Genomic DNA, 22,667 nt, shown 5'->3' on the forward strand with positions numbered 1-22,667 from the left:
TTTAGTTGCTATTATGGTTACAGAGTGGATAAAAATGATTAAATCCATACATAACATAATAATAATACCTGTTAATATTTTATGGTAGTTACACTGATAATACTATTTTGGCGTTTTGATTCTCCATTAGGTATAATAAGTAATGTGTGAGACAAGGAAATTAATAGTTTTTATTTTCAAGCTAACCTTCCTTTTTTAGGGCTTTAGTTAGTCGTTTATTTTGAAGGACGCCACCGGAAGCCTTGTGTCGTATTCGCTGTAACTTGACACTGCTGGCAGAGGGGCAGCAGTATGCGGAGCAGCTGATGCTCTTGCGGGGCTAAAAATAATCAACTTTTTTCACTCCAACTCTCTCTGTATTCTGTTTCTTTTCTTTCTGTCCTCTCTCTGTTTGCTGTCTTTTATCCAGACATCAGGAATGACTCGGTGTCACTGAGGATTATTACTTTTCTCCGAGGTAAGAAACTTTACTGTTTTATATGGACTTTCTCATTAAGCTAGCTTAAGTTGACGTCTTCATTTAGCTTGATTTTAATAGTGTTTAAAATATGAAGCTAGCAGGTGCTTTCTTCTGTTTTAAAACTAGTTGGTTTGATTAATGGTTCTGCGGTGTAGTACAGGTGTCTTTTGTGTAAATAAATTGAGGTTTATTTACCTTTAACGTCATATTTTAGCTGTATCTAGGGTGTCAACTGTCCAGACGAGCTAATTGTAACCCAAAACTTCCTATTATGTGTCTATAAACTTGTTACGTTTTATAACCCATGACATTTAAGTGAAAGAGACATTCATTTGGCAATCTCCTGGTCAAATTTGTCGGTTAAAGAGGAGTGTAAATGGTGCTAATTTTAAATGTTTGATCAAGACTTCAACAGAAACATCCACGACTGCAAAACCAAATGTTTCCCTGTTATTAGTTTTTACGCCCAGTTTGTCCCAAACCGCGTTAATTTCTCCAAACTGTGGCTCTAAAGTACAAGGTGCTTCTCTAGTTTCCCAAACAAACATGGCCGCCGGATTCCGGTTTTGTCGGCCATCTTTGTTTTTTAATATTAGCATGTTAAGGTGATAAAAATTCTACTTCATGGTTTGTTAGAGGGGCCGTATCTTTTGACTGGATATTCTCGTGTTTTGCATGGGTTCCACATTTCTGGGGGTTTATTGTTTGCAGTGAAAAAGTGAAAATTGCATCATACCGTGTCTTTTTTACACGTTTAAAAAGGTCGCCTCTGAAACGGGCCGTTCAGAACAAGCTGCAGGTTTCTACGTAGAACTTTGCTTTCGCTGAAATCGACCAATCGTCATTCACCGTCATTCGCCTCAGGCTGCCTTCTCACACTCGCTCGTAGTCAAGTCGTTCGACCATTGTGACACCTCCTGGCGATTCTGGCTCATACACATAAGGCCGAATAACCGACCCTAGAGCAGCCGTGTTTTCTACAACTTTGGAGTGACAGTGCAGCGAGGCCGCTCCCCGACATGGGATTGCACACGTGAGGGAGGGGCTATGCGGTCACTCCAAATACTGTCAGCCAATCGGGGCTAAGGCCTGACCTTTGAATGGCAAAACGACTTGTTTATTACATAACTAAAATATGTCCCCTTTAAATGAAATGTTACAAAAGTTACAAAGAAAAAAGGAGTGTAAAAAATAATTTGCTTTTTGCGTCCTTTAGACAAAATTAGGTCCAAAATAAATCCGTGTCTTAATCCTGCATTAATCCTAATGGCCTGTAGGGGGCAGCTGCACAGATTGCATATTGTATAAATGTTTATTACCTCAGTAAACATTTTTCTAAATGTCTGAATAGCTAGTTTCTTTTTGCGTGGCTCTGAAACGTGGCCACTTCTGGGATACTAACTACCACGTTCATATGAACTCTTTGTTCTACTCGTGTTTGCCAAAGATGGTTTTATTGAGACAGAATGAGTGCTTTGCTGTCAGCTTGAAGTTTTGAACCTCCAGGCTGTGAATCTCTATTATTTCAAACACTAACTCCAAATAAAAAGTACATGAGTCTCCTGAAACTTGAGTCGTGGCCTCGTGACAACTTTTAACATTCTGCCTTTGCAACACTTAGAATCATTTAACACGAATGCACCCTGAGCCAGGAGGCATGCAGCTGGACAGAGCCCCCGACATAGCTCTCATGCCTGACGCTGGCCTGCGTTTGTGTTTCTGTTCGAGCGAGTGTGTGTGTGCACTTGTGACATGCCACGAAAATGTCCGACCGGGTGTCCGAGTCACAGCACAGCAAGAGACCCAACAGTAAACAACACAAGAGGATATAACGATGTGTGTGTTTTCTTTGTGTCGCAGATTGACTGGAGGTTTGCGTGCAGCAGTCGGGCGGTGGCATGGCCTTGTCGTTCTGCGGCAGCGAGAACAAAACCTATGCGTACAGCGTGGCGACTGGCGTGCTGAACAATGGCTGCTTCGTGGACGCTCTCAACCTGGTTCCTCATGTCTTCCTGCTCTTCATCACCTTCCCCATCCTCTTCATCGGTAGGAGATGCTTGCTACATTAATGCACTGACCCACTGACCTGCATGTATTCCCTTAAAGACCTTTACCTCAACACACCTGCTTCATGGCTAAACTAAAGTCTGCAGTTACGTCTGTCGTATCCAAAAATAAGAATGAAACCTGGATAATGAGGATCATTTGAGGTCAGCTCCTCTCTCTATTACTGGATGGAGGACACACACACACACACACACACACACACACTTCACTATGACATTTACTACAAAGCCCTGTCGCTGCACATTAGAACTGATGTTATAAAGATGAGAGAAAGTCCACAGCTGAATTTATTTCAGAGGCAGAAGGAACAAAACTATCACGATTAGATACCAGCAGAGTTTCTTTGTCTCTGCAGAGGAAGCCACAGGTGGTGCAGTCTGCGCCGTGTGTGTTTCTCTGACAGGTGTTTTACGTCTCTTAAAGTTTCACCTTTTCTGCTGCAAAGTCTCAGAAATCTGCAGCCGACAGGACAGAAGTAATCCTGTCAGGAGTCACCGTTTGTGCTGTAGTAAATGAGACAATTTGCAAACATCAGGTGCCTGCGAGAGAGAGAGAGAAGTCCTCCACATAAACGAGGGCACAAAGAAGGTTCATTTTGGATTCTTGCTCTTTTTAAAGTAAAAGAAAAATATACAAAAACTTCAGGCGGCAGCCTTCGTATTTTTAGACGTCAACAGTTTCTTTTGTTGCTTAACAACAGCAACATTTCCTGGGGGCGATCATGTAGTGTCAGCTAAAGCCAAATAGGTTTACGAACATCTGGAATCTTCTGTCTGTCCAAGGACAGATAGTGTATGTAAAAGGAAATAGCACCACTGGCTGTTCAACTAGACCGAGAGAGTAGTGAGTGTCCTCCAGTAAAATGATGTTTGCAAACCAAATCTAATTAAATGATTCTTATCATCTTCACTGAACAGCCCTGACCTTTTGACCTCAACTGTTTGGATCCACTGCTTACTTATCTCCTCAATCCTCTTGATGTAGGTCACAGGGCTGCAGCAAGCTCAATCCATTGTTCAGTGTACATAAGTCAAACCTCACCCTAAGTGAAGGTCACTTTGCTGCCGTGTTTGTTGTAGTAGTAGTCTTCTGTTACCTCTTTCCCACCGAAATTAGCGTGTTGACGCAGGTTTTTCACACCCAGGAAGACCCACTTAGAGATGGCGATTGTCTCTTTTCCCATTGCCAGTGAAGTATCTTCGGTCTCTTTTCTGCTGCGTCACCATCTGACGTCACAAACGTGCAGGAGACAGGGTTAGTAACCAGTGAAGATGTTACGGTGGTTAGGTCTTTATTGTATCTGTTACTCATTCAGTCTGTTTATCAAACTCGGCGCTGACAAATCTGGCACGATGTTCGAGCGCTGCTCGGACGGAGACGGGCGGAATTTGTAGCTGAGATGACGAGGAGTCGCAGAAGTTACCGACGGAGCGTAACATCACGCCGGAAAGGGGGCAGAGATTAGCGTGTTGACTAAGGTGATAGTTAATTGCAGGGTCATTTGACCCGGGTCTGAATGCCGATTGTAGCCGTTCCCACGCAGCATAAAAGCCGGATGTTAGCGGGTGTTAGCGGGCTTTTTGACCAGTGGGAAAGCAGAGACAAGAGACTCATGGGTCGTGTATCACTTCAGATGTTCTTGCTTTCAGTTTTTCCCGTCAGCCAGATGATGCCTCGAATCAGTCTTTGTGTCCCACCAACTGTACACTGAAACTGATCCCGCTGCGTTTATATATACAGCTGAGGCACCTTTTGGTTTATGCAAAGTAATGAATGCAAATGCCATCAAGATCCTGTCGTAGTTAACTCTCTTGAAGGAGGAAAGCTCGTGTTGCCTCCCGCTGAGCTGTGTGACGCTCCTCTGGTGCTCCAGAGTCGCCCCGTGTCATGTGGAGGGCAGAGCAGATGTTTGTGATGTTAACTCTCTCTCCATCTCATGGACACACACACACTTGTCTGGTGAGCAGTGTGAACATTAAGCAGCTTTGAAGAGTTTAAGACTGGATTAGTTCAGTGATCCAGTCACTGGACGTCTCTGCAGGAAATAGTGGAACAAACCGGAAACTAGATAAAAAAATACTCTTTTCTCTGAATCTGCAAAAATCACAAAATACTGTGGAATTAAAATCATGCAGAGATGAGCGAAGAAGAAGGACTGACGCTGTATTTCTTTGTAGACAACAGCGTGCACTGATTACGTGTTTGGTTGTATGTTTTGTCCGTCCGTGTGTGTGTGTGTGTGTGTGTGTGTGTGTGTGTGTGTACAGTAGTTTATGGGAATAGTTCTGACCAGAAGCCCTCAGCGTGCTCCCAGAGGACTCTAACTAATTGATGCTTCCTGGTTCTAGTTTTTTATGGTCTGTTTCCCCAGAGCCTCCAACATGGCTGCGGTCCACTTGAGCAGAAATAAACCTAATAGACAAACAGTTACTATAAATATTACCTCTGTGGTACTGATGTTGCAGATCTTTACCCATTCTTACCAATAAACAGCGTCCATGTAGTGTTTCTGTGCACGTCTCATCCGTCAGTCTCCCTCTGTGTGTTTCTGTTTGCCAGGTTGGGGTAGTCAGAGCTCCAAGGTCCAGATCCATCACAACACATGGCTTCACTTCCCCGGCCACAACCTGAGATGGATCCTCACCTTCTCGCTGCTGTTCGTCCACGTCTGCGAGTTCGCAGAGGGCATCGTCTCCAACAAGTGAGACCTCCAAAGAGATATCTAATCATACCTCCACTAATGGTCTGGTCTTCAAGTGATTTTACATATTAATAATATTTTTTGTTCGCTTCCCGCTGTAGGGTGATGGACACCAACCACCTCCATCTCTTCATGCCGGCCTTCATGGGTTTCATAGCAGCTACAACATCAGTGGTTTACTACCACAACATAGAGACGTCCAACTTCCCCAAACTGCTGCTTGGTAACGCTCAACACTGGGAGGTTCTTGGCTGGTTAATCCTTTTCGTTTGCTCTTTCTATGCTGGAAAAAACGGGGCCAAAATTAAACTAGAGATCTTTTTCTCCCACCGGTGGGGGTCAAAGGGCATCTTAACTGCCCAGAGTTTGGTTGGTGTTTCAGGGGGTGTGTGAGCTAACTTCAAGCAGAGATGAGGAGAACACTGGTGAACACTACATGTTATTGTGCACTGTAAATTTGGGCATTTTAACATGGGGTCTGTTGGGATTTACTTGGCTTTGGAGCCTGCCTCAAGTGGACACCTGAGGAACTGCAGTTTTTGGCACCTCAGAGGTAGCCTCTTGGTTAATCTCTATTTACAGATTCTACATAGCTAACAATAGAAATGTAGACTCAGGGCAGGGACGTGGATTTTCGGGACGGCAAATGTTCTGGTTTTCATTTGTAGTACGCTTGTAGTCCGAGTAATATCGACCAATCACGTATCAGCAGCGTATGCATCAGCATGACGACGATTTAGCTTCTTGTTAATCTCTATAAACAGACGTCTCCATGCTAACAGCCAACAATCTTTTAACTTGAGATGAATTCTCTTGACGCTGTGTCACGAAAGCCGTTCAGATTTCCCGGCTTCCTTGAATGCATCAGAACTGATCAATCCAACCTCCATTTCGTTTTCTTCTCCTCTTGAGGACAGACCTGACGAAGCTTCATTTTTACTTCACTAATCTGCATCGTGATGTTGACATTTTGGCAAAAGTAAGACCCGTTAATTAAAAATTAAATCCCAACAACAACGGGTTCTTTTTCTGTAAACAATGCAGCATGCGGAAAAAGGAAGTCGCTACAGGTGTTCACCGATGTCCCCGGTGGCTATATCGTCGTCAGACTGTAGCCGATGGGATCCGAGATTGCCTCTTGGTAAACTCACTGACTCCACATCCCCAGATCGTTTTAAATGTTGTGGTCAAACAGTCACATGCAGAAATCTGTCAGATCTCGCTCCCTGTGGAGTAACAAAAGTCTAAATAAAACTTATTTCACATCCAGTACACTGTAAACAGCCTTAGATGTGTAACATCAGTGGAGTCGACCTTATTAACTTTAACAACAACAGGAAGTGAAGGAGGCTACTACAGCACATATTTAAGAAGGACATGCAGCCCTATTTTAATCAGTTTTATTTAAAGGTTTAAGAGGTTTTGATATTTAAAGAAACAGCTTCAACCTTTGTGGGTCTCATGCAACATTTATTAAAACAGTTTTTTGTAAGATACGAGACAAACAAGCTTCGCTCTCCTGTTTCCGCACAGTCATGTTCATCTACTGGGTGTTGGCCTTCATCACCAAGTCCATCAAGCTGTGGAAGTTTGCGGAGCACGGGGTCGGCCCGCAGCACCTGAGGTTCTGCATCACAGCCATGTTAGTGATGCTGTACGGACTGCTGATGGCGGTGGAGATCAACGTCATCAGAGTCAGGGTGAGTTATCACGTTTTATCCGTTTCATACTGTTTGACAGCAAAACAACAAAAAAGTACGTGGCATTTTCTTCTTCTTTTTCTCTGTTTATTTGCATTAAACTCGATATTTTAGTTAACAAATCTGCTTTTCCTTGAATCCATTTTGTCCTTTTCTCTCCCTGTAGAAATATGTGTTCTTTTCCAACCCTCAAAAAGTGAAACCACCAGAGGATCTCCAGGACTTAGGGGTTCGCTTTCTGCAGCCGTTTGTCAACCTGCTGTCCAAGGTAGACTCAAAGATTTATACCATCAGAGAAGTGTCTTATATTTAGGACACACGTAGCAAGATGATTCCCAGATTTAAAAATACCTGAGTACCCCTTTAAGGACTGGATCTTTAATTTGTAATGTTACAAGACTTTTGGAATGAATCTTGGCGCATTTTTAGGCGACATACTGGTGGATGAATCCTCTCATCATCGGAGCCCATAAGAGGCCGATAGAGCTGAAGAAGATCGGCAAGCTGCCCATCGCCATGAGAGCCCTGACCAACTACCTCCGCCTCAAAGACGCCTATGAGGATCAGAGGGTGAGCGGAGGGAGGCTTTAACATGAATGAAATGTTTTGACTCTTAATCCGGGTTTTCATCCTTGTTTCTGTCTCCTTAACAGACAGCCGAGGATCCCGATCGCAGCCCGTCCATCTGGCGCTCCATGTATCGAGCGTTTGGTCGTCCCATCCTGCTCAGCAGCACCTTCCGCTACCTGGCCGACCTGCTGGGCTTCGTCGGGCCGCTCTGCATCTCCGGGATCGTGATGTACATGGACGTAGAGCAAGTTTCAACGGACAAGGCCAAGGTGGGTGTCAAACTGACTCATGCTGTGTGTGTATCAGGGTTAATTTGTATGGCACTTTAATGTAAATGATTCTGACGTTTCTTATTCACAGAACCAATGATGAGGCATCCTAACATATCTTTTAATCACACATTTAACTCTTTAAATGTTCGATTCCTGGTCCATCTCTTCAACTCAGAGTGAATTTTCTAATCTAATGCCAGACTCAAGTTTTTAGTGAGCAGCTCCCAGTTTCAAGGGTTCACGGTGGTCCGACTTTGTTTTAGCTTTTTAACTTTACAGTCAGGATTTCTTTTTTCTCTTGCCAATATGAGGAAGAGAAAACACCCCTCCGTTCTAAGTCGAGCTAAAACAGCATTCCGAGAGTACCTAGCTTCCGTATCGTGACGTATTTCCGAGTGAAACAGGACGTGCAGGCGGGACATATCATTAGAGGGATTTGATTTGATCATTGAGAAGTGGGCGTAGACAGACGTTCTCCACAGCGCAGTAGCTAGCTAACTGACCGAGCGTTCTTGGTGCTCTGCGGCTAAATGTTGCAGATTGATTGGTTGAAATTGTTTGGTGCTAACTTACGTAAGCACGTGTGAAATTTAGTTTTACCGGAAGAAAAAATGATCGGATTTTGATATAAGAATACGAAGAAATTGATTTTCTGTGGTTTTTTTGGCCTATATTGTCAAATAGATGCACAATATTAGCGGGGATGTGATCTGAAAGGAGTAAAATGACATTTTTCATTTCAACTCGACTTTAAGGGCCTTTAACAGATACAGGACAGGCTCATGGGACAAGATACTGAGTGCACCGTATAAAGCTGCTACAGATGGCTTCAGCATAACAATATGGAGGTCCCCCTCTGACCCCGACACTTCTGGTCAAGAAGTGGATGGCTCCACTGCTATAAGAGGTCACCAATGTTACTAAAGCACTGATAGTCACGTTTAAGTGTTTGCATACTGTCATTTTATTAGTTGTTAATGAGTTCAACATTCTCTCTGATTTGTTGTCCGGACCACCCAACATCACAATGACCCACACCAAGTGTGATGTCAGCAAGGCGTTGGTTACAGTCATCACGTCGGCACCAGTAGGTGTGTGTCTGATTCTGATGTGATAATGATTCTATAATATCACAATGCGCTGGTGATATAACGCGAAGAAAAGCAACAAACTCTCGGCATATTGAAACAGCAGAAAGGAAAGGTATTGCACATTTGCTTTTTTAATACTAAAATGATTAAAACAATCTTTAGTTTTCTTCTTTATTCCAGTCAGGGAAGAATTTGCATCTATAAATCAGCTGAGCCAAACGTCTAATTACTCCACTACAATAGCATCCGCCCATGACATCACAGGGTTGAGGGTGTAGCAGACAGAGAGAAAGCAGACGGTCTGTTTGGCAAAGGAAGAAGAGCTGCCTCACAGACTCCTCTTAAATTCATGCCATCCTCTTGTAAAGGTCGCAGAGTAGTTAGAAGAAGCAGACCAGGTGCTTCTGTGATGACACATGTATATTTTCATTCAGTCCATTTGGCTGCACGTTGTTGTAGTTAATCTGAGATGTGGGCTGTTGTTGGGTCCGCGTCTGCTTGTTAAAGTGGGTATAATGGGCAGCAGCGATAGAGAGCAGAGCAGGTCTGCATTTCTGACTGACGTGGAAAGTTTCCCACTCACCTCACACCCTGAGTTTAACACAGAGGAAGGTCTGCTGAGCGTCAGGCTGAGCTTTCTGGCACTGCAGGTTGATGTCATGAAGGTTTTTAAAAATCATACAGATGCATTTACAGCGTTTGGAATGAGCTGCATGGTTCAGACTCTCCGATGATGATGCCATAGTGATGTTCAATTCTCAACATATTGACAATGCCATATTTATGTGTATTTCTGGCCTTATTGATGATGCCATATTTATGTTGCCGTAGTGATGATGCCGTAGTGATGATGCCATATTGATGATGCCATATTTATGTTGCCGTAGTGATGATGCCATAGTGATGATGCCATAGTGATGATGCCGTATTTATGTTGCCGTAGTGATGATGCCGTAGTGATGATGCCGTATTTATGTTGCCATAGTGATGATGCCATAGTGATGATGCCGTAGTGATGATGCCATATTTATGTTGCCATAGTGATGATGCCGTATTTATATTGCCGTATTGATGATGCCATAGTGATGATGCCATATTGATGATGCCATAGTGATGATGCCATATTGATGATGCCTTATTTAAGTGTAATTCTGGCCATATTGATGATGCTGTATTAATGATGCCATATTTATGTTGCTATATTTATGTGTAATTTTCGCCATAGTGATGATGCCATACTGACGATGCCATACTGACGATGCCTTCTTTATGTATAATTCTTACCATATTTATGATCCCATGTTGATGTGTAATTATCTTGCTTGGGAAACTATTTATGCATAAAATAACCAAAAACAAATATCTATTTTTGCTGATCAGGAAAGTAAATATGTGACAAACATACCTCATCGCACATGTGCAGAAATCATTTTCAATTCCAAGTTGTTTTTCAAACCCGACTCACTTTTAGTTTAATTTAAATTCAAAGACTTTATTGGCACGAAACAATGTTGCCACGTCATTGACGTAAAAAATTCTTTATGTTTTAAGATTTGTGCTTTGAATACCTGATTAAAATAGACAGGCACTTGTTAATGCACCAGCCACTGGCTCTTTCACATCTGTAGATGGAAGGAACAACAGATGTTCAACTTCTGATACAAGTTCTTGTTGCCAAGTGATTAACAATGTTGACCTTTCTTTTGTGCGACCTTTTAAGAAGCTTCACGTTAACGTTGAGTGTATCTGTGTGTGTGTGTGTGTGTGTGTGTGTGTGTGCTCTCTTCCAGAATACACATCTCAACGTGTACTTCATGTCCTCCTCTGAGCTGCTGCAGAACACCTCGGTCCTGGCCGTGCTTCTCTTCCTGGCTTTAGTCCTGCAGCGGACCTTCCTGCAGGCCTCCTACTACGTCACCATCGAAACGGGAATCAACCTGCGGGGAGCGCTGCTGGTGAGTGAAACATTGTGGAAACTTGAGTTCAGACGTTTGGCTTCCAGACTGAGGTGTTGCTTTAGAATGGTCTCCACCAGCGATTTCCCTAAAGACGGTTTAATTCAAATTAATTTCATCCTCATACAAACATTCTCCACCTGTTTGACAGCAGATCATTAAACAGCTGGTGGAGTGGCTGCATGGAGGTTTTATAGAGCCTTATGTCATGCTGTATGCTGTATCCTCCCTCTTGTCCAAATATGGTCACTTCTGGCTCCAAAGACGGTGACGTCCAGAACACCAGGAAAAGCACTTGTAAGAGGATGCAGTGTCTTAGTAAGATATATGACTGTGTTGTTACCTAGGCGATGATATACAACAAAATCCTGCGTCTGTCCACCTCCAACATGTCGATGGGGGAGATGACGCTGGGGCAGATCAACAACCTGGTTGCGATAGAGACCAACCAGCTGATGTGGTTCCTCTTCCTCTGTCCCAACCTGTGGGCCATGCCTGTGCAGGTGAGCCTGCTACCATCTCCATGCGTTTAATTCTGTTTAATCTTGTGTAGTGATGTTTTATTTCTGTTTCTCTGCAGATCGTGATGGGAGTGATCCTGCTCTACTATTTGTTAGGCTGCAGTGCGTTGGTTGGAGCGTCTGTCATAGTTCTGCTGGCTCCGGTGCAGTACCTCATAGCTACAAAGCTGGCCGACACACAGAAAAGCACACTAGTAAGAAGCACACTTGTCTAAGTATTAAGTCTTCAGAATTGTGACCATGTTCCACTTCCTTTATTTTACACAGTCAGGAACTATTTTGTCTGGTTGATCCTGAGCTGTGTCTTGCAGGAGCACTCTACAGATCGCCTGAAAAAGACCTCAGAGATCTTAAAGGGCATCAAGTTGCTGAAGCTGTACGCCTGGGAGAATATCTTCTGTGACAGCGTGGAGGACACCAGAGGCAAAGAGCTCACCAGCCTCAAGACGTTCGCTTTCTACACGTCGATGTCCAGTAAGAGGAAAATCTGAGGACGATTCTTTTGTCAATTTACAGAACGTCTCTCAATTCCTTTGAAGTCACACTTTTGATTATTGAACCTGAAGTTGTTAAGCTCACAGGTCGCTCACTATGAATAAATGTTTTTCCTCTTTTTGCAGTTTTCATGAATGCAGCTATTCCCATCGCCGCAGTTCTTGCGGTAAGACAAGTTTACCTCGTGTATTGAGACAATAATTTTTAACTCTTTTGAGGGGATTTTTGCCGTGTTGTCTGCGAATATCCAATCAGATTTGTGCTTGCTATTCTTACCGTGAGAGCTTAAAGTCGAGGTGAAATGAAAAGTGTCATTTTAATCCTTTCAGATCACATCCTCTGTAATATTGTGCATCTATTTGACAATATAGGCCAAAAAAAAATACAGAAAATCAATTTCTTCTTATTCTTATATCAAAATCTGATCATTTTTTCTTCCGGTTAAACTAAATTTCACGCGTGCTTACGTAAGTTAGCGCCAAACAATTTCAACCAATCAATCTGCAACATTTAGCCGCAGAGCACCAAGAACGCTCGGTCAGTTAGCTAGCTACTGCGCTGTGGAGAACGTCTGTCTACGCCCACTTCTCCACGATCAAATCAAATCCCTCTAATGATATGTCCCGCCTGCACGTCCTGTTTCACTCGGAAATACGTCACGATACGGAAGCTAGGTACTCTGGAAATGCCGTTTCAGCTCGACTTTAATTCTCCTGCTAGCGCAACCGTGCTAATGCCTACATATACCAGGATGCATTGCACGTGAGAAGGCTACTTTTTGTCTGCGGAACACTCTGCTTTACTTGCTCTACTTTTGCTTCTTAGCATGGCTTAGTAGATAGTTTGCGATACAAGCTAAAGCGGAGACTACAAATCCAGTTGACGCAGAGAATATTGGCAGGTGTTTGCTAAACTTTGATCGACAGAAATAAGGTTATAACCCTTCCAATAGCAGATCTTTCTACTTTATTATATGATAATATCAGAATCAACAGTGGTTGCTGAACATTAGCGAGTGGTGGTAACATTTATAAACGTGTCTTGTAGACGTTTGTGATGCATGACTTCCTCCATCAAACCGGTCCCACGCCTTCTGAGGCCTTTGCCGCTCTGGCGCTGTTCCACATCCTGGTCACTCCTCTCTTCATGCTCTCCACGGTCGTCCGATTCGCTGTCAAGGCTCTGGTCAGGTGAGTGTGCAACAAAAGCTACATTTACTGTAAGTGCTGAGGTAGGTTGTCAGAAGGAAGGAAGGAAGGTAATGTGGATGTGGTTTCAGTGGTAAATCTTATTATAGAGACACGGAGGAAACCTGACAGCAGTGAGGAGAAACTCTAAACTCCTAAGAGATTATTGCTGTTGGTATCGTCACAATCACACTTATTCGTGGACCTGATGTGTGTGCGTTGTGTTCGCAGTGTCCAGAAGCTCGGCGAGTTCCTCCAGAGTGACGAAATCGGAGACGACAGCTGGAGGAACGGACACATGTGCGCTTCGATGGAAGCTGAAAAAAAACACCTGGGAGGGGTGAGTGTTTGTGACATGGGCACTGAGGTCAACCGAATAAGAAATACGAATAAAGGAAACCAAGTCAGCATTATTTAAGAAGAATAGAATACTTGTCACAGCTACAGGTGCGCTCACTGAGCATGAAGCACGTGGTCTTTACTGTGTTTCTGAGGCCGTGGGGGGTCTCACAGAAGATCCCCACCCTGTGAACCGCAGCACAAACTTTTAATCTTGTGTCAGTCTGAGGTTTCAGGCCACTGAGTCACATCCCGACTGTTATGTTGCAGTTGGATTAACTCTGTTTGTGTCTAAAACGGATGGTCAGTTTAGACGGGCGGGTCACAGGACTCATTAGAGGTTTAATGGTTTTTAAATAGGACTGTGAGGCATGATGGCAAAACACAACATGCCGTTTTTTTATTCATTGTTCATTAACTGAATGTAGTTTTATTCAGCGGCTGCAGTATATCCCTTTCGTGAAGCCGTTACAGGCACAAATGATACCTGCAAGAGCTTTTAGCAGGATATTTTGGAGCTAACCAAAAGTATGTATTTGCAGCCCCGAGAGTGGCTGCAACATGGCGTGCAATGGGTATCAAAACACACGTGGCTGTTATTTATAATGCATTAAAGGGCAGGGCCTCGTCAGGAAACTCTACTGTCCTATTTAGTGGCATTAACTCGCTTCAGTGCTTCAGGAAAACAGCAATCACTGCTCCAACTGTACCGTTCATACTCCATCAGATGTGTGCTTCCGATGACTTGCAGTGACAGGATGCTTTGTGACATAGCCAGTGTGACCTTTAGCCTTTCTACTTATATAACAACAGTGCAGAGATCATTGTTGATGTTGTGCACTGAAAACAGAGATTGCAGGTCTTTACATGAATGATGTGCAGTATGTTTGTGTGTCTAGATAAGACAACAGACATGTAACCCTTTTAGTCTCAGAGGGAACCCCCGCTCTACATTTTTCCTCCCTGGGGACCAAAAGCGGATGCAGGAAAGACTTAAGTTAATATGTTGATGCTAACGTCAGATCTCTGTCTTTTAATGTTCCCCTCAAGACCAAAGCAATCAACAGGAAGAAGCCCATGCGCTACCAGATGGACAGCTACGAGCAGCCGACCAGGCGACCGATGAGACCCACGGAGACGGAGGATGTGGCTGTGAAGGTCAGGGTCAAAGTTCACATGTTGGGGGGGGTTGGGGGTGGAAAAAAGAGTTTAAACTCTCAAAGGCACCGATGATCTATCAACCAGTTTCAAAGATAAACAGTTCAAAAGGCTTTAAGGACTTTTAAGGACAGAAAAAGTGAAGTTTCTTCCCAGGTTTTGGTCGTAACTCAAGTGGTCGACGTTGGCCCACGTTCTGTGGGAGATGATGAGAGGTGGTTAGAGGCCACTTATTCAGGGGCGATGAACTCAGCTTCTCAGACTGCTGCCTGGAACTTTGACGCCCCACGCTTACAGAGAAAATGTAAAGAGGCCTTTGGGGATAAACAGTTTTAGGTACAGAGCAATGAGCTGCTTGTTTGATAAAGAATGGAGATAGAAGAGGGCAATTAAGAAAGAAATACAAAAGTCCAGACGTCCCTCTCCCCAGCAACATTTTCCAGCTCCTCCTGGGGGATCCCGAGGCGTTCCCAGGCCAGGTGGGACATATAATCCCTCCAGCGAGCTCTGGGTCTGCCCCGGGATCTCCTCCCAGTTGGACATGCCGGGAAAACCGCCAAAGGGAGGCGCCCAGGAGACATCCTGATCATGTGCCCGAACCACCTCAACCGGCCCCGAGCTCCCCCCGGATGTCTGAGCTCCTTACCCTCTCTCTAAGGCTGAGCCCAGACACCCTGCAGAGGAAACTCATTTCGGTCGCTTGTATCAGAGATCTCATTCTTTCAGGTCACTACCCAAAGCTCATGACCACAGGTGAGGGTTGGAACGCAGCTCCTTATTCACCACGACAGTGCAGTACAATGCCTGCAATACTGCTGACGCTGCACCAACCCGTCTGTCAGTCTTGCGATCCATTTAACCGTCACTCGTGAACTTGGGACACAAAGAAAACCAGATTTCTTTGGTTTAAAAGGATTTTCACTGAGACCCAAGTGCTACAAAATAAGTAAAAAAAGAAAAGACTTAGTGGTTGCATTCAAAGTGTTTTATTCAGCAGTTTTCACCCATTTATTTTGTATGATTTAAAGAATTTAAGATGATTTTTACTCCTTTCTGTTTACTTGCTTTTTACAATCATCTGAAAAAGCTGAAAATTTGATTTGTCGATCAACGGAAATGTACTATTTTGATAGTCTGACAGTTTAGTTAATCTGTCATATTATAAAACCACGTCTTGCATCAAGTGCATCAATATGAGGATGTCATGAGCGCTCACACGTTGTCACGTAGGAGCTGCTCCCTAATACCATCATTTATTTAACTCCATCAACAGCTGTTTCACATCTTCACTGTTTGCACATCCCTGGGTCATTTCTGGGTGCCGGGAATCATACATGTGACGTGTATCTGTGTGTGTGTGTAGTCACAGTCTTCTCAGGGAGTGTAGGATTCACACGAGAATTTGTTGCCCCTTAAGGGGCCTTGTGGCCCCTCTGTGAAGGCTGCTCTTCCTGCCTCATCCCTGCGGAGTGACGCTGCTGAACAGACGGGGGTCCTCTAATTAGAAGGAGAGATAGTGGGTGCAGAGAATTACATGTAGGCTTTATTTCATTCATAATGCAATTTAAAAAAATGTTTTTTCTACGTTGCATGGGTAAAAGTATGTGAACACCCAAAGCACTGGACATTAATATGCTGCTATAACAGCTGACACTGTTCTTGTACAGCTTGAACTGACTCAAATAACTGAATCGGTACCTAAGACTGAGCCCCTTGGCATCCCTGACAGTCCCTCTATGCAACCACAGATCAATACTGTCTGTGTCTGCCCGGAACCTGGGCGTCATAATTGATGACCAGTTTAAGGTTCTTGTGGCCTCGAATGCTCGGCCGTGTCGATTTGCCCTGTGCAACATCAGGAAGATCAGACCCTACCAATCAGAGCATGCAACACAACTGCTGGTACGGGCTCTTGTAACATCAAGCAGACCTCTAGCTTATAACGATATCTCTATGTCTTAGATTCCATTTGGGGTCTGTGTCAAGGGGAGAAGGGAACAGTGACTGGATGTGGGGGGGGATTTTCTTAAAAATAAACATAAAATAAACAAATAAATGCAGCAGATGGGAGGAATGTAAACTGAGTCTTAGCAGGAAGCAGGGTGATAGATCGCTGACCAGGGATTAGATACGAGGGCCTGTTGCATGTCCACTGCTGTTGGACAGTGATCTCTCTCCCTGCAATATTTAAAAGCTGATATAAATACGGGTGTCATTCGGTAAAAAAAACTGATATAAATGTGGGTGTCATCTGCGTAAAAGCTGATATAAATACGGGTGTCATTCGGTAAAAAAAACTGATATAAATGTGGGTGTCATCTGCGTAAAAGCTGATATAAATGTGGGTGTCATCTGCATAAAAACATTTCTCTGAGGTTTCCCCTGATTCATTTCTTTGAATGTGATGAAGTGAACTTTAAAACAATTATTTTGGGGATGTTCAAATCATATTTAGGGAGGGAGAGTTTCTTTATTGAATAAAACTGTGAAGAAAATCAAAGGTCATTGCTGGTTTGACCTTAGTGTTAATCAGTCACCTTATGATTATTCTCCCATTTATTCTCTTGTAAGTACAAAGGTTAGCACACATCAAGGCATTGGTGGCGGTCCTCAACAGCTTTTCCTGTCTTAAAAGGTTAGAGAAATACCTGGCCTGCTGCACCTGTCACTCTTGTGTGATTTATTTTTATGTGTTGGCGTTGATTCAAAAAAACTCTGCAGAACTTGAGAAATGCATCACAGGATGGCTTTTGTCATCAGTCCCACATACAGTTCTATCAGCAGCAAGTTGGGTTTCTTAAACTCTGGGTCAGGACATAACATGTGCTTTCCTCTGTCACAGGGTCCACACATAACAAGAAAACAGCACGTGGTCTGTCATGTGTTGCACAATGTCAAATTAGTTTATTTTAATTCTAATCAGTCTCTTTCTATTTTTGTTTAGGTGAGCAATGGATTCTTCACCTGGGGAAGCAACCTGTCCACTCTGTCGGACATCAACATTCGCATTCCCACAGGTAGGACCAACCGGAGAATAAATTACTTTAAACCTTTAATTTAGCAGTTTTCTTTCTACTCCGTCAGCAGGTGAAATCAAAGCTTCAGCTGTAAGAACACTGCTGTGAGGGTATGACAGTAATGCTGCAGTAGTGTCACTGAAATATCAAGTGTCAGGAGGCCAGTTCATGTTGTGCAGGCCGCCAACAGATGGACCGTGTAATATATCACACACACACATACTTGAATCATCCCATGGGAAGTGACTTGCTTGCTATCCCTGTCATGCTACTACTAAGACAAACAGGATTTGTTGTTCTGCCAGGATCTGCTGGTGTGATGTTATTGAGGTAAATGTAGCGTGTGCTTTATACCTGTCCTTCTGTGTGCATCACGCTTTCACAGCGACATTTCTTTTAGTGTAAGGCCTTGGGTTTAAGAGTGAGAGTAGGGTTAGGTTTAGGGTTGATTTAAGTCTTGCTCTGCTGATGGTTAAATTAAGGGCATTCTGAGGGAGAGAATTTAGAGGATGTGTACAAATGTGTTTTTAAGAACCAACATCAGAGCTCGGTTTGAGCTTGGCTTGTGTGCATGACGTGGAAGAGCAACTTCACCTTGAAGTAATAATCTCGAAAATTTGTGCATGAAAGCCTTTGCATTTGCAGTATTACAGGCTGGGTGTCTGTGGCGACTTTCGTGGTCAAAATCCCAAGCAGCGCCCAGTTAGTGACGCGTTTTCCATCAGCCAGCAGTGGTTGGTCTGCCAGAGAGGGTAGGCGGAGCTAAGCGGCTGCTTTTCCGCTCTCTGCAAGTGTTGCGAGTAAACAGTAATCTACTATGGCTGAACAAACAAAGAAAAGATGGATGACTACAGATACAACTTCAACAAGAAGTGAAAATCCAAAGAAGAAGAAACAAACTCGACGCTCAGATGAAGCAAACAGTCTGAAAAGGAAAGCGACCGTCAGCCAGGAAAATCAAGAGTTACAACCGGAGCCGACCGTGGACGTCACACATGCTGCACTTTTTTTAAGAATATTTTTTTGGCCTTTGGCCTTTATTGATATAGGACAGTGAAGATATGACAGGAAGTAAGGGTAAGAGGGAGGGGGGGTGACATGCACCAAAGGGCTGGGGTCGGAGTCGAACCAGTGGCCGATGCAGAGAGGACTTTGCGTTTGTATATGGGGCGCCTGCTCTACCAGCTGAGTTAAACCTGCGCCCCAAATTTATATAAATTTTAATGGAAGAATGATTTTTATATACTCGGCTTAGATACCAATACAAAGGTTGAAAACTTGCCGTAAAGTTTATAGAATTCAAACTCCTTCTTTTTAATGTTTTGTATAACAACAACATTTTCCTTCTTTTCAGGTCAGCTGACGATGATTGTCGGCCAGGTGGGTTGTGGGAAATCGTCCTTGCTGTTAGCCATGCTCGGCGAGATGCAGACCACCGATGGAAGAGTCCATTGGAGCAAGTAAGACATTTCAACAACATGTAATAAAACGCAGTGTTTCGTGTTGTATGCAGGAAGTTTCTAGGCTGTCAATCGGGAGACAAACCAGTTGGAGGAGACTTTACAGCCAGTAATAACAACAGTATATGTGCTCTGATATATAAGTAATGTCATCATGTTGGTGCACAGACTCGCGGTTTGAAAGATACTGACAGGAACAAATCGTTTGTCCATTAGCGTCAACGATCCAAGATGAGTTTCCTGTGTGATTTAATTTTCTGCCCTGATGGTTTTTATCAAATTAAATGTCTCGGTTATTAAATGTTTTCGCTTCCTCGTGAACGATGGAATCATCGTCGTGTTTTACAGCAACAGAGAGCGGCTCAAGATGTGGATATATTCAATTACTCTAAAGAGGCTTTTATTATGAAATTACTCCGACATTAGCGGGCTCATTATTTGTTTGTGTGTTTCCGTGGCAACAGACAGATTTGGCGGCAAATTACTTAGACTCGCACAACATCACTACATGACATCCTGTCGCAACGATTCGCCCTGAAGCTGACTGTAATTTGATAGCAATGAGCCCACTCTGAATCATCAGACAGTTATATCTCTGTAATCCTATTGGACTTATTAATCCACATTTTATTACCATGACATGAACTTTTACTCTGTAACAAGCCAGTCGTCATCTACTGTTTACTTCCTGGATATGAGGCACTGCTGGAACAATATTTGTCTGAACAGTTTTCAACTTTTCGGTATGTCTTTACCCGCGTGGTGCAAACGGCAAAACGTTTCTAGCTTCCCGTTTGACTTCTTGGGTTTGGGTTAGTGATTTTTTAAAATCGCTTTTCTTAACTAGAGGAAAGTTTGCATGAGATCAAACCCCCATGGACGGTAAATTCATGACAGAAAGAGTCTTTAATGAATCATGTTTGTTGTTCACGGTGTCAAGAGTTTTGCAGATGTGTCTTTTATAATTGTGGCTTAAGAGAAAATGCTTTTTGGTCCACTGGGGAGTTTGTTTGTTGTTTGGCCACTGCTCAAATTTGGAGGAAAGAATTAGCGGTCTTGATAATACATTCATGCATGCAGCAGCTTAATTATCTTGCTGCACTGTCAGACAACGTTGGTAGAAATGATCAGGCTCTTGTTTCAGAGGTTAAAGCAAGAAAAAGTGTTTGTTTTTCCTTGTCGGAGACATCCAAGTGATGGGATGAAACAGACAAAGCTAATGCTAAGTTTGCTAGCTAGTTAGCAAAAAGTAAAACCAATTACTTCAGCTTTGTTTTCGTGGACGGCTGAGACAACTTTTTAAGTATCTGCTGCCATGTTTTTTTTTATATAATTGCCTCTCAAAAAAGAAGAATATTTTGGCCAAGTTTTCTACCTGGAATTCCGGTTTCTGTTCTCGGCTCATTTGATCATCATGTCTGCTCTATCTGCAGCTTTCATTCCATGCTTCAGAATCTCAGATGACTTTACCTGTCGATTATAGATGCACACCTGTAGCCTCCAGGGCTGCACGCTAACCTTTACAGCCGTGTGTGTTTGCGGATCTTGTGTTTACAAATGTTTGTTTATGCGACTGCACGTGCACTTGGATCTATGTATGTTTAGTTTCTATCTCTTTACCTCCTGCCCTCTTGCCACATCAGGCTGCCTGATTGTGAGATGATCTACGAGGGGAACATCAGGTACTTTTCTCTCTGGTTACGTCTTTCTAAAACATCATCATTTACACAGACTGTAAACATTCACATTAACTTTTTATCCATTTATAAACGTTACTGTCATTTGTGTCAAACTTTAGTCGCTTATTTCACCCTTACTGTTGGTAGGACGTGCAGCCCCACACAGAAGATTAAACATGGAAAGGAAACTTTATCTGCCCTGAGCTGTAGCCATAAACAGTGCAGTCATTTCATCGACTGAATATACTTCATCTCTTAACCCAGGACGTTATTATCACACATAGACGCCCTCATGCTCAAAGAATTTGAAACATTTTCAGAGAAGCCTAGGTAACCGAATTATCAGAGGCAGACAGTGACAGCATCACTTACAGTATACGGCTCTTCTTCTCTGGGTGGGAGAGTTAATTCGATTTAAGTTAGCAGTTAACATCATCGTCCTCGCTATCACAGGTTTGGCATGAAAACTCTCTCTCTCCGTGTTTCCTGTCTCTATGAGCAGAGAAGAAGTCTGTCGCTCGTAGCTGTCGCTCTCTCTGTCTTCGCCTTGTTGTCTTATTGCAAGCACAAATACACACACGGTTTACTGTCGGCTCTTTCTAACACACTGACGTGACTTTGACAGTTGGTCAGAGTCAGAGGAGCCTGACGAAGACATCAGGAGGTACACCTTCTTCTTCCTGTTTCGGATGTGAAGTGATCCCAAGTGACCCCTCATTCATTTCTCTCCCTGTTACTCTCATTTGATTTACCTTTAATATTCATGTTGACTCTTCCTCTCTCAGGAGAAACCATTTTCTACTGCAGGTTATTTTCTGCAGTATTCCAGGCTCTGTTTTTCATGGACACATACATATGGGCTCCATCTCCAAGTCGCATGCAACTGTTGTATGCAACGATTAGTCTTAGTTTTCCTCGTCTTATTTTAAGTATACACATTTTCTCATAGCTTTAAACTAATAATAATAATAATATATATACTTTCATTAGGATAATAAGCTTTATGAAGGAGTTTTTATACACAAAATGCAGAGAAAAGAGTCAACAACACGCGTAAAGGTCGAGTATGCTCGTCCAGATTGTTCAAACGGTACATAATGTTGATTAGACAGAACCTGTAGAAGACAAATAACATGATATATATTCCTACCATGACTCTGACATCATGTCACTAACAGTGCTTGGTTGCTGGTTAGCAAACTGTCGCTACGTCTCGCTGCTGCAAAGCTAACATCCACAGAAGACAGGATGGCTTTCTAGAGCCAGAAGGCCCTCTCCAGACATCGATGCTAGTAGGGATTTGGAATTGCTGGGTAACTCACGATATGATTCGATACGCGATATCTGGCCCACGATAACAATGATATCACGATACAGCGATTCTGTGATAAGTGATACATTGAAAGAGAATCATATAACGATACATCACGATATCTGATTAACTGAAGAATACAATAAAGTGCAGGATAAAGGACGCAGTTTCACAGAATGTGACACAAACTGAGATAAAACATTGAACGTGTTCTCTGTCTGTAAATTGAGGGCGGGTTCACACCAGCCTTGTTTAGTCCGATTGAACCGAACCCTGGAGCGTTTGCAGACCAAACAACCGGACCATGGTACGCTTGAAAAGGCGGGTCTCGGTCTGTTTCCAAACGAACCACGGTCCGGTTTGATTCTGGTGAGAACGTAAACTTAAAGTAGGACCAAATACAGGAAACAAACCATGAAACTGTGCTTTACAGTATGTTTACCGGTGCTGACATTTGCAGAGACATGCAGCGAGATGTGCAGAGGACAGATGAGGGGGAGCAGTGAGGAAGTAGAAATATGGTTGACCAAACAATTTCACAAATGCTCGTGGAAACGCACGAGAACACGGAGGTGTTCAAAGTGTTCAGTGAAACACTAAAGGAGATGGAACTGATCGATCTGTGGAACAATGTCGGTTAAAAGTAAAAAACTTAACAACAAAACATTAAAGTCAGCGATCAT

The 22,667-nt window shown here is 43.2% G+C and overlaps 1 protein-coding gene across 5 annotated transcripts in view; it reads left to right on the forward strand.

Moving 5' to 3' along the window:
- The first annotated feature begins 2,349 nt into the window (after positions 1-2,349).
- Positions 2,350-22,667, forward strand: part of abcc9 (ATP-binding cassette, sub-family C (CFTR/MRP), member 9) — a 45,020-nt gene continuing 24,702 nt past the window's right edge. Inside the window, exons 1-19 of one of the 5 annotated variants that reach the window (XM_069670899.1) lie at positions 2,359-2,506; positions 5,087-5,228; positions 5,330-5,451; positions 6,762-6,928; positions 7,095-7,196; positions 7,358-7,498; positions 7,582-7,773; positions 10,652-10,816; positions 11,164-11,319; positions 11,397-11,531; positions 11,649-11,811; positions 11,958-11,998; positions 12,880-13,022; positions 13,251-13,359; positions 14,409-14,516; positions 17,461-17,533; positions 18,888-18,993; positions 20,637-20,675; positions 21,298-21,336. In XM_069670899.1, the coding sequence (XP_069527000.1) occupies positions 2,359-2,506; positions 5,087-5,228; positions 5,330-5,451; positions 6,762-6,928; positions 7,095-7,196; positions 7,358-7,498; positions 7,582-7,773; positions 10,652-10,816; positions 11,164-11,319; positions 11,397-11,531; positions 11,649-11,811; positions 11,958-11,998; positions 12,880-13,022; positions 13,251-13,359; positions 14,409-14,516; positions 17,461-17,533; positions 18,888-18,993; positions 20,637-20,675; positions 21,298-21,336 (2,291 nt within the window). Of the gene's footprint in view, positions 2,507-5,086; positions 5,229-5,329; positions 5,452-6,761; positions 6,929-7,094; positions 7,197-7,357; positions 7,499-7,581; positions 7,774-10,651; positions 10,817-11,163; positions 11,320-11,396; positions 11,532-11,648; positions 11,812-11,957; positions 11,999-12,879; positions 13,023-13,250; positions 13,360-14,408; positions 14,517-17,460; positions 17,534-18,887; positions 18,994-20,636; positions 20,712-21,297; positions 21,337-22,667 lie in introns of all 5 variants that reach the window. The other 4 variants (XM_069670900.1, XM_069670903.1, XM_069670901.1 and 1 more) reach the window with 4 other exon arrangements.

Source organism: Semicossyphus pulcher, unplaced genomic scaffold (genome assembly GCF_022749685.1).
Source record: "Semicossyphus pulcher isolate SPU_LCO1_2020_fin unplaced genomic scaffold, fSemPul1.0.p SCAF_20, whole genome shotgun sequence".
NCBI classification, from domain to species: Eukaryota; Metazoa; Chordata; class Actinopteri; order Labriformes; family Labridae; genus Semicossyphus; species Semicossyphus pulcher.